The 17,627-nt window shown below is 37.1% G+C and overlaps 1 protein-coding gene across 4 annotated transcripts in view; it reads left to right on the top strand.

Moving 5' to 3' along the window:
- The window catches only part of MYO6 (myosin VI), a 157,643-nt gene that overhangs the window by 64,300 nt on the left and 75,716 nt on the right, over positions 1-17,627 (top strand). For all 4 annotated transcript variants that reach the window (XM_087443791.1, XM_087443792.1, XM_087443793.1 and 1 more), the window contains exons 3-7: positions 1,600-1,669; positions 6,876-6,949; positions 10,602-10,731; positions 12,944-13,049; positions 15,144-15,199. In XM_087443791.1, the coding sequence (XP_087299917.1) occupies positions 1,600-1,669; positions 6,876-6,949; positions 10,602-10,731; positions 12,944-13,049; positions 15,144-15,199 (436 nt within the window). The remainder of the gene's footprint in view (positions 1-1,599; positions 1,670-6,875; positions 6,950-10,601; positions 10,732-12,943; positions 13,050-15,143; positions 15,200-17,627) is intronic.

The following is a 17,627-nucleotide window of genomic DNA, read 5'->3' on the forward strand; positions in this document are numbered from 1 at the left end:
TGTTTATGTTTCTCTCCCCCTGTCTACTAGACTGTAATCTTCTCAAGTGCAGGGACTATTTTATTTGTTTGTTTTGTCACTGGAGCTTGATGTGCTGTGTTTGCTGTGTGGTAGATGTTTACTGCTGGTGATCAACGTGTGCTTTGTGATGTGATCTTTTGATAGGAGAAAAAGCCTCCTCCCTCTAGGAGAAGACAGTTGCCTTAATGAAACAAATTTTCTCTTTCTCGTTGAGCAGGTGGTAAGGCAGAGAAGAAGATGGGGGCTGGTGATCATTTGGGGGATGAAGAAGGAGGGAGAGAAACTATCTTTTAGGACTCATTACTGGCTTTTCAGCGTAGCTCTTAACCTTCCCTTTCTAGGAACTGTTTGTCCTCCACCTCTCCCTGTTTTCTGACCTCCTGGAGCCTCTGATGTCACATGGCTTTCACCAAGATAGACCCGGCCCCTGGGGTCTGGGGAGTCTTGCCCCTCTTGCCACGGCTGTGAAAGTGGGCATCTCGTCTAGGATGTCCATAGTTACTCTGAAGGCATTTCCCTATAGAATCACTATTATAGATTATGGATTGGTTCACATTACCATTAATATACTTAATGTACATCATGGATTCATTCCGATTTTGTAATCTGTCCTCTAAACCTTTCCACATTTGTAACTGTAAGAACATGTGTACTAGGTCCCAAATAATTAACTTGCAGAGTTTTTAGGGCATAAGTTTTCTGTGTCGGCTGTGACTTTGAATTGAGGTAGTGCCAGCAGGCTGGAGTTTACTCTGTGAATTATAGCAGTAGCCTTGTCTTATACTCTTGCATATATATGCATATACAGACCTGCGAATAGTATTTTAAAATAATTGAACAGTGTTTCCTTAGATTTTTTAATATGGATGGAAACTTTAACCACAAGAGTAATTGTAATTGTTTGGGAAGTATAAATTTATAGATAACTGTTAGAATGACATGGATAAAATTTAATTCTCTTTAAATGTAGTTGGATATCATTTCTTTCTTACAAGATACTATCTTAATTCTAGAGTTTCTACCATAGCATTTAAGTGATATAATAAATACAAACTTAGTCATGATACCTGTTATTTTATGGACCAAATGGCTTTGGGTACTGTTTGTATTTCTGACACATTTCTGTACAAGAATTTGTGTCTAATATGTTTTACTCAAACAGTAGCATTAATTACATAATAGTCTGTTCTGTTGGTATATATGATTGATTGAATGTTACTTTCGCTGTATGTATAACATTAAAATTTCTATTTTTTAATAAGTTGTTAAATAGCATACCTATGTAAGTTTAATATACTTCTTGTTTTGTCCCATTCTCGGTGTTAGAGCATATAATGTTTTTTTATTGATTTCCATTATTGATTTCATGTTCATGGTGATAGTGAATAATATATTTGAGTAAAATTATTATCCTGTTTTTGGGTTAGTGACTCGTTAAATAGTGGGATCTTGTATTATATTTTAATGAAGAGCATATTGTGCCATTATTACAATGTGTGCAACCAATTAGGCTCCTTTATTTTTCTTACTATTTATAAATAAGCCTCTAGTTTAATGAGCTTTTGTTTTGCTTGTTAGACATTTTTGGCTCTCATAAACCAAGTGTTCCCTGCAGAAGAGGACAATAAAAAAGATGTGGAAGATAACTGTAAGTATCAAGTTAAAAAACAGTTCTCAGCGCAGAAAAGGAAACTGTTCCTCCAAAAAATAAATTAGCAGTTACATTACTAGGTACACTATACTGGTTCAGAAGAAGTGTAGCCTTTTGACATGAAGGTTCATGTGAATGGAGGAGCTCAAAGTCCTAAATTCATTATTATCTCACATTTGCACTTTGGTGAAAGAGTCCATTGAATGTCCTCTTAATGTTTTCTCAGCTGTGTAAATGTGGGGAATGATAATAATTTACTATGAAGCCTGAACTAAAGATCTCCTGCTGACAGTTTTGAAAGAGTTATCTTTAAGAGTCTCATCTAGAATCAGGTGATTTTGACAGCAGTATTATATGGTTCAGTAATTTGGAAGTTGAGTCAAGAGGAGCCATTTAATATCACTGTTTGAAGGAAACAAACATAAAAAACCTACTTTGTAATAAGTACTAATTGAAAGATTGATTTCAGGACATTATATTACAGTGGAATATTAATTAATGCTATCTTAGCATGTATGGTGAAAAAAGACTTTATCCAGTGAATAGGCCATGTTTATTCTGACATTTTCAAGATTAAGTGGTAATCGTATTTCCTTTTTTATTTGGCAATATTTAAGAATCATGTCCATTTGTCATGGGTTTCATGACGTTAAAAACTCTCCATTTAAAGAAAAAAGGTAAGAGAAAGGAATATATTTGTCCTTGTTGATTTTCTCTGGAGTTTATATTTGAGTCAGCCTGTAAGATCCCCGTTGGTAAATGGGGGCAGCGTGGAATAGTGGAGTAATGGGAGAGCTGTGGGCTCAGGGAGAGCCTGAGTTCAGATTCTGACTGTGCTGTTAGGAAGCTGTGTGCCTGTGGGCAGTTTGTGTCTCCTCTTTGGGCTTCTAATCTGTAAAGTGGGAGTAATGTGTGTGTTAACATGCTTAGAGATGATATATTCAAAATGCTTGCCGTAGTGCCTGACCTCTAACTCTCTTTCAATAAATGGTAGCTGTTATTAGTAGGTGTAGAGAGATATAGAGATTGAGAAATTCCTTTCCAAAATTGCTGGAGAATTTGTCTGATGGGATAATATTTTTCTGAACGGTAATCAGAACAGAATTAAAAAAAAAACCAAAGGAATGAAATTCTACCATATCCAAAATAAGAGAGAGAAATGTTTTCTGTGAAAACTTGCTAGGGTATTCAGAACTAGGAATTAATCCTTTCCATATACTAAAATAACGTTTTATGGTTTGTATATCTACATGTAGCTAAACAAAATAAATTATTTTAAATTATTTTTAATCCATTTCTTAAATTAATATTTTAAAATGTTATCCCTCTGGTTGTTTCATCTTGATATACTTGTCCGACCTTTCAGTTTTCCTAGGCTTCGTGTGGATTTGCCGCCTCTTGCAGGTGTCTTCTTTGGTGATGCCAGACAGCAGAAATGTTAACCTGGGGATGTTAACCATCCTCATCATACAGTAGCGCAGCCTACTTGAAGTCTCTTTTCTGAAACTACATCATTAACACAGCTTTGGTTGTTGAATTTAGAATGTAGGTTTTCCAGCTAAACCGGTTCCATCACTTATTAGTTCTTTTGCATGAGGCTTCCCACCGTACCACTGTGATCTGCCAGATGACACATAGGCATTGTTTCTTAGGGACTCGCGTGCATATTTTGAAAATCCCTTCCTCTTCTCTATTTCGTGGTAATAATGTGATGGTTGAAAGCCTGATGTCTCTAGAACATTCTGAACTCCGTGATAAAGGTTCTGTTGAAACAGAGACATGAGTTGTCTTTTGATGGTGCCCTAAAAAATATAGCAAACCTATTTGTAGCTGTAGGTTTTCTCTGTGAATGGTTTTATGTGTGGAGATTAGTATATTAATTTTGCCTTTTTACTTGGCTCTTGGGTATTAATACCAGAATAGGAAAAAAATTCAAGGATATGAAGTCAGTAGTTAAAATACCAGCATTGTTTCGTGCTGATTTTAAGCTACTGTTACTTACACAGCGTATAATATTCTGCATGAATTATCACCGTTAGAAGTCGAGAATAGTATAGACTACAATACTGGAAAGAATCCCCAAAGTTGCCTGCTTCTGTCTCTTTTTCAGTAATGGGACCTCTCCAACAATATAATTGTAGAATTGACTGACTTCTTCTACTGTGTTGAAGTTGTTTCTGGGTTCCTGTTTTTCTTTTGGTGAATTAGAACTGTAATGAATAAGCAAGATCTTAAATGCTCAGATAACTCCCAAGTCAGATCCCTAAATTTAATAATTAAGTCATACCCAGTCTTCATTAGAAAATTTTAGTATGTTTGGTATATATTTATTACACCAAAATGCTGCTTAGGTAGTTTATAAAGAAACAAATGTGTTTATTCTTTTATTCTATATCTTGTTTTTAACATTTTAATATTGAGTATAGTTAAATCTATGAATAATTAGGCATAAAAGGCAAACAGTTTACATGAAGGCCTGCATTGTAAGTAGTCAAACCAAGTAGTCTTAGAGCTGGCTGCTAGGAGAGGGGAGCAGGAGGGAATTAGGTGGAGCAAGAAGTTATTTCTGAGACCGTTGTGAACATCCCTAGGTCGTACCTTTAGGGATGCGTAAGCAATTGGGACGTACCGTTTCCCATTCTGGCATACTGAGAATTGTGAATATTTTCCTCTGTCTTTCCCTTTCCATGTCTTCATGAAAATAGGATAGCCTGAGTAGCATGATTGAGGAGGAAGACCCTCCTGTCCATATTGTCCATATTTTTATTGTCACTGGCAGATATTTCACCAGTTAGGGATTTATTTGGTTTAGTTAACAGATATCGCTGAGAAGGTAGGTGGTAAGTGTGGAAGGAGGTAAAGAAATGAGAGCAAGCAGTCATTCACACGTCAGTATAGGTTTATATGATTAACTTTTCCAGGGGAACTGTATTGTGGGATTAGGAATCTTACTTAAGGGAAGCGGAGAGAAGATCATGCAACCAGCTAGTTCAGAGGAAGGGGAGAGATGAGGGAGTGGTTATCATTGTGCTTTGGATAAGAAAAGGCAGCATGTAGACCAGGTTCCTGGTGGATGAGGGTGGAAGAAGAGCCAGGGATATAGAAAGATGGCGACCCCAAACCCAAACTAGATATCCCTCTGCTTCCTACCCTCTCCAAATCTTTCCTCAATTCAAAGGATAGCTGCCATTCAACTTTTAGGATGCTCTACCTACTTCTTACTCTGTTTTATTCTGCTGTAAGTGACATTGAAAACCAGTGAGGCGTGTGTCCTTGGAATGTGAAGTGGCTGCATTATATGAGTGTAGAAGCATGGCAGTCTTTGTTGAGATCAGTATAGCCAGAGGCTTTTGTCTGACAGAATTGGTTAGATGTCAAATTGTATGTTAGACATACATACGGTGTAGGTGTGTACATTCACAACTTCAATAAGAGATCAAGCAAATGAATCAAGCAGGGTCCTGCCCTCAAGGATCTGGTTTAGTAGCCAAAACCAAATATACAAAATTCTAATCACAATACTGGTTGTCTATGGTAAGCTCCATAAAGAACGTACAAAGAAGAAAGTTCTAGTGGTGGTGGTGGTGGTGGTGAGAATGAGGAAGTAGCACCTGTGAGATCATCTTTGAGCTGACCTTAAAGGATGGGTAGCTTTTTGACACTAGAGTTGTAGAGGGGGTTGCTAATGCATGAATGATATTTGGATTTAACAAATAGTTCAGTCTGCCTGAAAGTTTAGATCATATTAAAGGGAGTTGTGAAAAATTATATGAAGTAGCCAGCTGAATGCAGGTTTAATAAGGGCCTTGAATATCAGACTTGAATATGGACTTTAGTAGTTGATGGAGACCCTCTAATATTTTTTGAGGAGGAGAGAGATTTCTTTAGGGCTCTATTTTAGCTAAATTTTAATGTGCTGAGCAGTCTGGATTAGAGAAGAGAGAGATTGAGGGTGATAGACAATGACTATGATTACAAAAGAAGTAATGAGACCTAAATTGGGATGGGGTAGTAGAGATGGGAAGAAAAGAGAGACATTTCAGAGATTCAGATTATGGTAATTTTTTAGTGCGTGCGATGAGTCTGGTACTGTGCTATACTTTATTACATGGTATAAAGACTTGGAAACTGGTTTAGAGCAAGGAGAAAGAGAGAAGATGGTCCTAGTATCCACTAAGGTTTGCAGTCTGGAGGACTGAAAAAATGGTGGTGCTAATGACAGGAACAAAGTGGTTGGGAAGAGGAGTAGTTTTGTCTACTCTAGCGTTTGGTGGAAGTGTGGAAATGGAGCTCAGGAGACTGGGGGCTGGGACAATAGAGTATGTCAGAGTGTGATGTATACTCTGACATATTAGAGCAGACGTTGGAGAGACAGGATGTCTACCCTGATCCTGCCATCACTCAGCTGCATGTCCTGGGTTAAGACAGATATAATTTCTTCTTCTTGAATCGTATCAGTTGTGAGGCACTGACTGAATGATCTCATGGTCCTTTCCCATTCTAAAATTTTATCTTTAGTTTTTTTTTTTATAAAATTCTGAGAGACTAGATTAGTGTCATCACTTTGTTGTGTCAAAAGTGTGTTAAGATCAGCACTATCTAAAGTAGTACTTTCTGGGCCGTCCCCGTGGCTTAGCGGTTAAGTGCGCGCGCTCCACTGCTGGCGGCCCAGGTTCGGATCTCGGGCGTGCACCGACGCACCGCTTCTCCGGCCATGCTGAGGCCGTGTCCCACATACAGCAACTAGAAGGATGTGCAAGTGTGACATACAACTATCTACTGGGGCTTTGGGGGGAAAAAAGGAGGAGGATTGGCAATAGATGTTAGTTCAGGGCCGGTCTTCCTCAGCAAAAAGAGGAGGATTAGCATGGATGTTAGCTCAGGGCTGATCTTCCTCACACACACACACACAAAAAAGTAGTACTTTCTTTCTGTTTGAATTGTACTTGACTTGTTAACCAACCTTCATCAGAATGTGCTCACCTGGTACTCACCTGGTTGGAAATTCATTGTTTAAAAATATCACTGTAACACATATGTTAACTAGATATATTTTAAATGGGCCTTTGGGGTTTACATATAAATAAATCTAACCTAAGTGGTGAGTTTTAGTTTGGATCAAAGTGATTCCGATTAAGACAATATTGTTTTACTTTACTTTTTTACTTCAAATATCTAATGACTTATAAATTTTATGTCTCAGGTTCACTAATGTATTTAAATGAAGCCACGCTCCTCCATAATATCAAAGTTCGATACAGTAAAGACAGAATTTATGTAAGTATTTTACCTATGGTTTACGTTTTTGTAGGGATAATTATTTTACATGCTGCTGTTGGATTTGGTCGAGCTTGAAATTTTCTACCAGGAAATCATACTTGATCTGAGCCTATTGAATAGAGTGTGAGCTCCATGAGGATAAGAGTTGTTTTCTTGGGGCTGGCCTCGTGGCTTAGTGGTTGGGTGTGCGTGCTCCACTACTGGCGGCCTGGGTTCGGGTCCCGGGCGCGCACCGATGCAGTGCTTGTCGGGCCATGCTGGGGCGGCATCCCACATACAGCAACTAGAAGGATGTGCAACTATGACGTACAACTATCTGCTGGGGCTTTGGGGAGATAAAGGGGAAAAAAAAAAAGGAGGAGGATTGGCAATAAATGTTAGCTCAGGGCCGGTCTTCCTCAGCAAAAAGAGGAGGATTGGCATGGATGTTAGCTCAGGCCTGATCTTCCTCACAAAAAAAAGAACTTTTTTCTAATTTTCAGCTCTAACTCCAGGGCTTAGAACATACATGGTGTATAGTAGGCACTTAATAAATATTTGTGGAATGAAACAATGAATTCAGAGCATCGTCTGATATTTTTCAGACTTAAAAATGTCCAATTTGACTATTTAAAAAAAACACTGTTTTGGGTTTTGATTTCTTATTTTTGCTATATGTCTGCAGATCTGTTTAATTAATTCACTTTCCACATTGTTCTGCAAAGAGTTTAAGGCAGCCTATAAGGAATATATATTGAAATTAAGAACTTGGATGAGAAAAAAGTTGAATTAGGATAGAGGACAGTATCTGAGGAAGTATCAAGAGCACCGAAACGCTGACCGTCACGCGTAAAGAGCTGCAGTACTGCATTAAGCCCTAGACTGATACCTGCCTTAAAAGCCAGAATATTAAAGAATGAAAGACAATGCTTTTAATGTAAATAGGGTTTGCACCAAATCATTCAGATGGACATGCACGTACGAGGTTTTATTCTAATATGACCTACTTGTAGATTCCTTGTTGGCTGGAGATAAATTACCCTACTGTAGTTCTCCTGTAATAAAGATGGGACTGTTCATTATTTTTGAACGAAGAAAACACATGGCTTCTTTGACACTTCCTAGATCAGATGACAGTCTTAATCTTTTATATCACTATCAGTTTGCCTAATTGTACTTACTGGATTCTGACTAAATTACCTTTAGTCTTTGCCATCTGTCTAAGTAGTGACAGCTGGGAAATAGAACTGGTCTTTTCCAAAAGAGGTCACTTGCCATCTTTTGGTTCTATACAGTATTAAGTCTTACTTTCCTCCTTGATTTTTTTCAAAATCAACTAAATAAAGAGTATATTTAGGTTGAAATAGTGCTCTTCTTGATTAGAAATATATTTAGAAGCAAAATTCTCTCAGTCAGCAGGATTGAGCATTTGATATGTGCTAAATGCTGTTTTAGGTACTGAAATAATACAAATTTTAAAAATTGGTTTGTTAAAGCAGTTTAACTTGTAATAAGTCAATAAAAGTTGATTTGGATATAACCAGGAAACATCATCTTTCAAGTAGAACTGGCCACTATTTTTTCTTTATGTGTCTTGTATCTCTTGGTAGTGGTGGAACAATCTTATTTAATTGATCAAATTTAATATCTTTTGTTTTTGTGAGGAAGATCAGCCCTGAGCTAACATCCATGCTAATCCTCCTTTTTTTTGCTGAGGAAGACCGGCTCTGAGCTAACATCTATTGCCAATCCTCCTCCTCTTTTTCCCCAAAGCCCCAGTAGATAGTTGTATTTCATAGGTGCATATCCTTCTAGTTGCTGTATGTGGGACGCGGCCTCAGCACGGCTGGAGAAGCAGTGCGTCGGTGCACGCCCAGGATCCGAACCTGGGCCGCCAGTAGTGGAGCGCGCGCACTTAACCGCTAAGCCACGGGGCCAGCCCCTAATATCTTTTTCTTGAAGTTTGTCAAGTAATGAAAAATTTTCGGAGTAATCATACTTTTAAAAAATTGAGGTACTTTGTTTTTATTTGGGATGTTTATACAAAAGCTTGACACCCATGGGATTGTCATGGTCTTTTAATACTTGCTATGTTACAGTGGTGCTACACTTGACAGCTACACTTGACAACTGGCTATTAATAACGGCAAGTTTACAAGCAGTGTTCATTGTACTTTCAAAAAAATTAGTTGTCTTTGTTTTTCACATTGAGTTTGGTTGACCTTTAAGTCTTTGCTAAATTGCATGATTGATAGAAAAAAGTGAAATTTAAGCTTTTGTTTCCCATGTATACTGTGTACATCACTCTGGAAAATTGAGTGCTTAGGGTTATTCCTAGCTTTTTTGATCCTTCTTTTCCTAAGGTATGTATGCAGTTGGGCAAATGACCTCTGTTAGATAGTGGCTGTTTGGCATCGTCAGCTCCTGTTTGGAGAACCAGTATTTTCAAAGTTAACTGAAGCCATGATTGGTATGTTTTTTCCTAGCCAATTATGCCTTTTACTTATAAAACCATTAAAAATCAGCAATACGTAAATGGTGTCATTATTATTATAATATATGTAAGAGAGGGAAGCAATTTGGAATAAGAGTTTAAATTTGATATTTTTATATTTCTCACCTACCAGAACTATCTGTTCTCCCTTAGATTTGAGTAGAACAATAGCTAACTCACATTTAGCATTCTTTGGTTACTAAAATCTGTTACTTTTTTTTTGTCTCCCATAGAAAGATTGTTATCTGGAAATTCTTATTTTTTACCCCACTCCAGGAAACATTTTTGGGAGCTTTCCCTGAATTTTAGATTAGTAGTCTGAGAGTTTAGGGTTTCCACATCATTTCCCTTCCACAACTAGAAGCAGAAAAGAGAAAAATATGGTCCTGCATGCCCTAGTTTGGCCAGTAAACCACAACTAATTGCTAAACCACAACTCTCTTTCTGCCCACAAGGAATTTTGTAAATCCTGTTGGTGCATTTTCCTGATCTTTGAAAGCCACAGTTAAATTCCAAATTTAAAAGCAAGCTTCAGTTGCTCGTTGAACATTTAACCTGTCAATATTCTTGGCAATGGTTAGCATATTTTATTTGCAAAATCTGGGACCAAGTGGTCATTACAGAGCTAAATTAATCCTTGGCATTCAATGATGGGGATAGGCTTGAAGGATATTAGGCGCTTTGTTCAACTCTTCGGTAGCAGGGTGAATAAAGTAGTCTAGGCGAGGAATAAAAATAACCAAAACTTGGGTGGTAGGAATAGAACTAGGAGAGTAGATTGCTTAAGTAGAGTCCACAGAGAGCCAGCCGATTGAGATAGAGGCTTAGAGACTCAGCTCTCTGCAATGATTTGGTGGTGATGCCATGAACATGGGAGAGCATATGGGAGGAGAATATTTCCTTTGAGGCAGTGGGTGGTCAAGAGAGATAATCTTGACTTTGAACATGGTGAGTTTGAGATGCCTATGGGATGAGAAGATATAAATATTTATTAAGGGCTGGAAAAATGTGGGTCCTGTAGAGCAGGGAATGTTTCGGGCAGAAATGCAGATTTAGGAGTGCTAGTTATATAGAGAATCAAAGGTATCTATTTGCTATATTTTATTTCTCCTATGAGCCTTGTTTTAAATGAAAACAGTAATTGGAAAATTTTATGTTTATGCTTTTCCTATTTAGACATATGTCGCCAACATTCTGATTGCAGTGAACCCATACTTTGACATACCTAAAATATATTCTTCAGAAACAATCAAGTCGTATCAAGGAAAATCTCTTGGGACGATGCCACCTCATGTCTTTGCAATTGGTAAGTAATTTAATTGTATCTTAATTTTTGTTTTCCTTATATTGTACAAATTTAGTCAGTTTTCTTTTGGATTAATAAAAGATACCAGGAATTGAATATATATTTTGGTACGTTTGAATGCATTTTGAACGTGTCACCATTGTTAGGAGCGTGTATCTTACACAGGATGGGGAAGAATACTTTTGCAGCCAACTCAGAGGGCAGTTGTACATCATTATCTTTGTTAAATGCCTGTGTCCTTTTAAGTGTGTCTACCCAGTTGAATATAGGACATAATAAAAGCCAACTTAATGATTCTTTTTAACTCCTCAACACAAATCAACTCCATCTTAAAAGTGTCCTCCTTCATAGCTTTGAGGCCCAGGCCTTGCGCTAGAACCAAGTCATCACTTGGGAGTGTGTTACTTGGGCTAGAGATGAGCTGTAAGAGCAGACTTCTTCTGTGCCTTATTTTGCATCAGGGCTTTATAAAATTTAAAGGATTGAAAATGGTGTATACTTCACATCTCTGGGGAATCTGTGTGGGCAGACAACAGTATCTGTCTTTGCCTTTCTCAGACTGTCTCTCATCTTGAAGCAGTCTAGCTCTGAGGAACAGAGAGATGGAGTTCTTTGGCACACATCCTTGGTGACTGCAAGTACAGAGATGTTAGCTAACTCATTGGTTCCAGACATAACCAGCAGTTAAATGATGACATGTTTTGCTGCTGGTTCTTAGGTGCAGTCTGTTTCTCTTTGGGCTTTCTCTTCATGCCTATGTTTTGGCCTGACCAGGCTTCCCTTCTGGATTTGGCTGACTTGTATACTGTGTACTACTAGGCAGAGTAAATATGTCAGCCAAGTCCAATGCAACAGCAGACTGACTTTTGGGTTTTTTTTTTTTTTTTGAGGAAGATTGGCCCTATGCTAACATCTGTTGCCAATCTGCCTCTTTTTCTTTCTTCTCCTCAAAGCCCCAGTACATAGTTGTGTGTCATAGTTGTAGAGTTGTAGCTTTTCTATGTGGGACGCCACCCACATGGCTTGATGAGCAATGAGTAGGTCTGTGCCTAGGACCTGAACCGATGAACCCTGGGCCGCCGAAGTGGAATGCGTGAACTTAACTACTATGCCACCAGGCTGGCCCCTGACTTTTGGTTTAAGATGCTCTGATGGGCCTTGGTGTATTTTCTATCAGCTGGCAAAATGTTGCAGAATGCTTAGAACCTGAATGTGAGCAAGCTCTCCACTAGGGAGAAGTTACCTTTAAATAAATTAATATTTGTTTATGTAAATTGGCTTTTATTTTTCGTTGTTTACCGCCAAAAAAGTGTTTACAATGGTTCCACAAAAGTAGGTGGAACAGGTTGCTGATAAATTGGTCAAGTGGATGGGTGTACTATTACATGTGGTTTGCATTTGGTTCTTAGAGTAAAAGCCGTTTGTAAAGCCTTTTCCATTGGTATGGTGGTACATGTCTGAGGTGAGAAATATTTTTGTCGTATAGGGCCAAATTGGTCAGAACCTAATTTTGAATTAAAATTGTTTTAATTCGACACCTCTTTAACAGCATTAAATTGTGTTCAGCTTGTCTGTGTAGTCTTAAAGTTTAAGACACTTTGTAGCCTAAATTGTTGGAGTATAATGAAGATAGTTAAAAATCATATATGTAAACAATCACAAATCTAAAAAATTTAAAGCAGTTGATTCTATCTTTGAAATGCTGATAAATTCTACAAGATGTTTAAATTTAATAGTAGTACTGCAGGAAAAAATACACAGATTTATTTTGCAGTTATGTATTTTTTTTTTCCAGCAGAATTTTTGGTTGCCAGATTTCTTAATTGGTAGCTCATTACTTATTGCTTTTCTTTGGGGACTTCATTAGTTATACATAGTGAGCATTTTTTGTACCTCTGCAGATCTGCTCTGGTGTTATTAGGAAGAGCTGAGCCACAGCTCATAACACGGAGACATTCCAGTACAAACATAAGAATTGTTTATTTGGATTTCATATTACTTAGCTGTCAGGATTATAGAACATTTAAAGTAAATACTTTTAGAGATGTTTTGAACACTTTTGAATGATTTTATTTTTAAAGTTTGCTAACTATTAACAAACATTTATAATTTCTTTAGGAGCAAGTGCTCTTTGGTAGTAAATGAACTTTGGACATTTAATGAATTTGTATTTAATACATTGTTCATTGTCAATGTGTTATTTTGACCCTAGCTGATAAGGCTTTTCGAGACATGAAGGTGCTCAAGATGAGTCAGTCTATCATTGTATCTGGAGAGTCAGGAGCTGGCAAAACGGAAAATACAAAATTTGTTCTAAGGTGAGGAGTATTTAGCTAACCCGGACTGTTTTGAACAGGTTGTTTTTTTTTTTTTTTTGGTAGTAAAAAATGTATAACATAAAATTAGCCATCTTAACCATTTCTAAGTGTACTTTTCAGTAACGTTAAGTATATTCACATTGTTGTTCAACCAATCTGCAGAACTTTTCATTTTGTAAAACTGAAACTCCACACTCATTAAACAACTCCCCTACCCCAGCCCCTGGTAACCCCCATTCTGCTTTCTGCTTCTATGGTTTTGACGACTAAATATTTCATATAAGTGAATCATACAGTATTTGTCTTCCTGTTACTGACTTATTTCACTTAGTATAATGTCCTCAAGTTTCTTCTGTGTTGTAGCTTGTGTTAGCCTTCCTTTCTAAGGATGAATAATATTCCGTTGTATCTGTTCACCATATTTTGTTTACCTATTCATTTGTCATTGGGCACTTGCCCAAAGAGGTGGGTTGCTTCCACCTCTAGGCTATTGTGAATAGTGCTGCTGTGAACGAAGAGATGCAAATATCTCTTTGAGATTTGAATACGTGGACTTAGAATACTTTTGCATGCTTTATGACCTAGTTTGAAATTGTGAACTCTATCCCTTTTAAAAAACAGAGCCTTCTGTGGAAGCTAAGCTGTAGATTGTTGGAAGCCAGCTCTGACACGTTATTCTCATGAGGATCCTGGAGGAGACCAGTGCTGATTAGGCAAAGGGATATCTAGGAGTGTTCCTCCAAAATCTAGCCTTTACATTCTGGTCTCAAAATTCCTGCTATTAAAGCCATTTTTTATCTTAAGCTTATGACAGTTGGCTTTATTTCTGCCTCTCCACAGCCTTCCTCCTAATGTATCCCCTTTGCTGCCATCAGATTAAACTGTACACTTTGTTTAGAATATGGAAGGAGCGTTTAAATATGGAAGCAACCGTAGTACTCATTGTAGTTAGTTCTTTCAATTTACATAGCCAGTGATGTTAAATCTAGTCGTGTAGCTACTGCTAGGACCAACACATTCTGAATTCTCACCAGTATTGTTCCCACTGTATTGTCGTTCTTAGTTGGTTGCTGCGTGGTGGGTCCCATTTTGAAATTTTGCTCTTGTTATGCAAATGTATATGCTATTTAGAGTTATTTGTATAAAACCAATTTAGGAGTTTGTTATTGGCTATTATATATATATATGCAATTCTGCTTAAATGAGTACTTCCCAATACTCTTGGAATTCTAAGTGGTTCAATTTCTTATTCTTTCTCTCCTGTATGTAATAGTCATATGATGAGTCTATGGTTAATATACACCTTTGAAAATGAACAAATAATAAAGAAACTGTAAACTTATAAATTAAAGATAACTCTTTGTTTTGAAATGTGCTAGGCAAATAGTTGTTGCATCATGTTGTATCTTTCACCGTAGCAACTTGAAGAGCGGGAACTTCCTAGTTGTTCATTGGCAGATTACCTTATTTTCTTTAGCCATAAAGATTGAATTAATAGGTATTGCAGAAGACTTTGGAATCTCATGTAGAATATGAATATTCCTGTGTGAAATGTGTGGCATATTTAAAACCAAATAATTGGTTACAGTCAGATTATTCCTGAAAACAATTTTAAAAAATAATGCTGATTTAGGGGCCGGCCCAGTGGCGTAACGGTTAAGATTGTGTGCTCCGCTTCAGCGGCCCCGGGTTCGCAGGTTTGGATCCTGGGCGAGGACTGATGCACTGCTTGTCAAGCCATGCTGTGGCGGTGTCCCATATAAAGTAGAGGAAGATCGGCACAGATGTTAGCCCAGGGCCAATTTTCCTCGGCAAAAAGAAGAGGATTGGCATCGGATGTTAGCTAAGGGCTGATCCTTCTCACACACACACAAAAAATAATACTGATTTAGATGTTAAAGGCAATCTAAATAGAATTTTAAATGTTTAAAAAGCTACAACAGAATAGTTACATTTAAACATAAATTTGTAATTTTTTAATAAACAGTTATAATGATGATCCAGGTTTAAGTTTTACATGTATTAAATAATATTAAAATTATCAATATATGTAGTATTGTCATCTAAATATTTTTTTTCCAATATTTTAAACAGGTATCTGACTGAATCCTATGGAACAGGTCAAGATATTGATGATAGAATTGTTGAAGGTATTGTTAATTTTTAAAATTCTTATTTTGTATATTGTTAAGTATGTATTGAAATTAATTTGCAAGAATTCTCTCAGTGGTCTGGACAACTCTTCCAGAATTCTCAAAGACTCTTCCCATCTCCTACAAATCTTTGCTTGGCTACCGTCTTCTCACTTACTTAATGTCTGTTGTCTTCCCCCTACCCCATGTAAGTGCTAAGAGGGCAGAGATTTTTATATGTTCCAAACCCCTGGAATAGTGCCTGATAAATAGCATATGCTCCATAAATATCTGTTGGATGAATGACAGAAATATAGGAAGCTCTCTGGCCTCCTGTTTGTTTTGTTGACCTTGTTTTTTGTAAAGGAGGGAGGGAGGGTATTATTGGAATTGAGGTGCTTTTTTGGGGAAATCACAAACGAGAGAGTACACTTGGAAAGCCAGAGTCCATAAGTTGATTTCCTTAAGCTGTCAATGCTTGCATACCCTTAGATAGTCATCTTGTACCCGGTTTGGAGACGATTGGTCAAGGCTACCATCATGTTAAATCTGCACCATCCGCCTGCACCATAGATTCCTCTCTGTTCTTCCCACTTATATGCTTACTTCCCTTTAATCCATTCTCTATGTGGGAGTTGGAACGATCTCTTTTGCTTTAAACCCTTTAACAGTCTCATATTGCTCTCAGATAAAGCCTCAGATCTGTAATGTAACATCACCTCCAGTGCTCTGTGTGGTCTGGCCTCTGCCTGCTCGGGTCTGATCTTGAGTCATGTTTCCTCTGTCTCCTTATGCGTTAGTCGTGTTGGTCTCCTTGTAGTTCTTTGAGGTATTTTAGGCCTCTCTGGACACTCTTTCTCTATCCCCCTTCCTCACTTTCCCCTACTAGGCACTCAGTAAGTGTTTTAATAATAATGGTAATATCAACATATGTGGGGTGTATTTTGCTTTGTCTGATTTGCTTAAAATCTGTTACTAATTTAAATCCTCACTAAATCCGCCTAAATGAGGTAGGTACTATATTACAGATACTGAGATAAAAAGAGTTTAAATAACTTGCCGAAGAGTGTATCGGTTCCATCAGTTGTGGAAGTGGCATGTAAACCTAGGCATCTTAACTGTATGCTATATTAAGTACGTATTTTAACACTCTTGACATTTTAAAGAAATTGAACAAAAATTTATTAGGGGCCTTCTATGTTTATGCATTTTGCTAGATCGTAGCTAGCAAATGTTAGGTACTTTTTTCACAATTACGTAAAATGTGCATGTAGATGAATCTAAATACAGCTCTAATAAACATTTTTAAAGTTGTGCATCAATAAAGTTTTTTATGTTTCTTGAGGTAAAATTTTCTAATTTTACTTACAGTTCTCACTGTGATATTATGACACACTCAGGTGTAAAGATCTCATAAGTAATGCTTTATTCACAGTACAGTACCTTACTTTAGTGAGGGAATCACTCTATAAAATTGAATGAATAGATAGTTAATTCAATAAAAGACTGATTAGTATTCTAATTTGTTTACTTGAGGTGCACACTCACTTGAGAACTGGATATAAGCCCAGTTTCTTCCATAAGAATGTGCTATGCATATATAGTATGTTATAGTCGAGGAAAGTTGGAAAGTATTATCCAGATCTTTCTCGATCCCCTTACTGGAGAACAGTAGATGTTAACGGGCAGAATGTAGAAATCTTTTGATGCCATCCATGATCGAAGATTGGTTGTTGGTTTTGGAATGAGTTTATCGTTAATAGCATTTATATAATTTTCTGATACAGAGGCTCTTATTCTATTTTGTGATATTTTATTTAATATATTGAATTCTTCAGCAAAAACTAATAGATCATCAGTGATCCACAGGTCAGTTGAACTTGTTGGGCCTCAGTTTTCTTTCTTTCTTTCTTTTTTTTTTTTTTTGTTAGTACTTATTCTTATTTCAAGAATAGTGTTTTTATTTTTAAAGTAATACATGCACAACATAAAAATTGTTCCCCCCCCAAATACAAAAGCGTAAATTTACACTAAAAAATAAGTCTCTCTGCCACCTTGCCCCAAGCCCCAAATGTCCCTGCTTAGAGGCAACTACAGCTAGGTTCTTGTGGATCCTTCCAAAGAGAATCTTTGCATTTACAATCAGTGCACAACTTGAAGATGAGAATTGGGTCCTTTTCCTGTATCACGGCCTCAGTTTTCTTGCCCATCTGAAGACGACATATAAATGCTGACATTTCTTTTAGTTTTAAAACTTTCTTATTTTGGAAAGTGAAACTACTGGGGAGTGATCTTTAAAGGGTTTGGGGACTAGTTACGTTTTCTTCTGTGGATAGAATAAGAGAAATGGACTTTAAAAGACTTCATAAGAAATATTCTAGCAGTAAACATTGTGAAGCAATTTATAAGGGTGTTGATGGAGAAGATGTGAGTAAGAATGACACTA

The sequence above is a fragment of the Ceratotherium simum genome, chromosome 19, assembly GCF_057802395.1.
Source record: "Ceratotherium simum simum isolate JZ-2026a chromosome 19, ASM5780239v1, whole genome shotgun sequence".
NCBI lineage: Eukaryota > Metazoa > Chordata > Mammalia > Perissodactyla > Rhinocerotidae > Ceratotherium > Ceratotherium simum.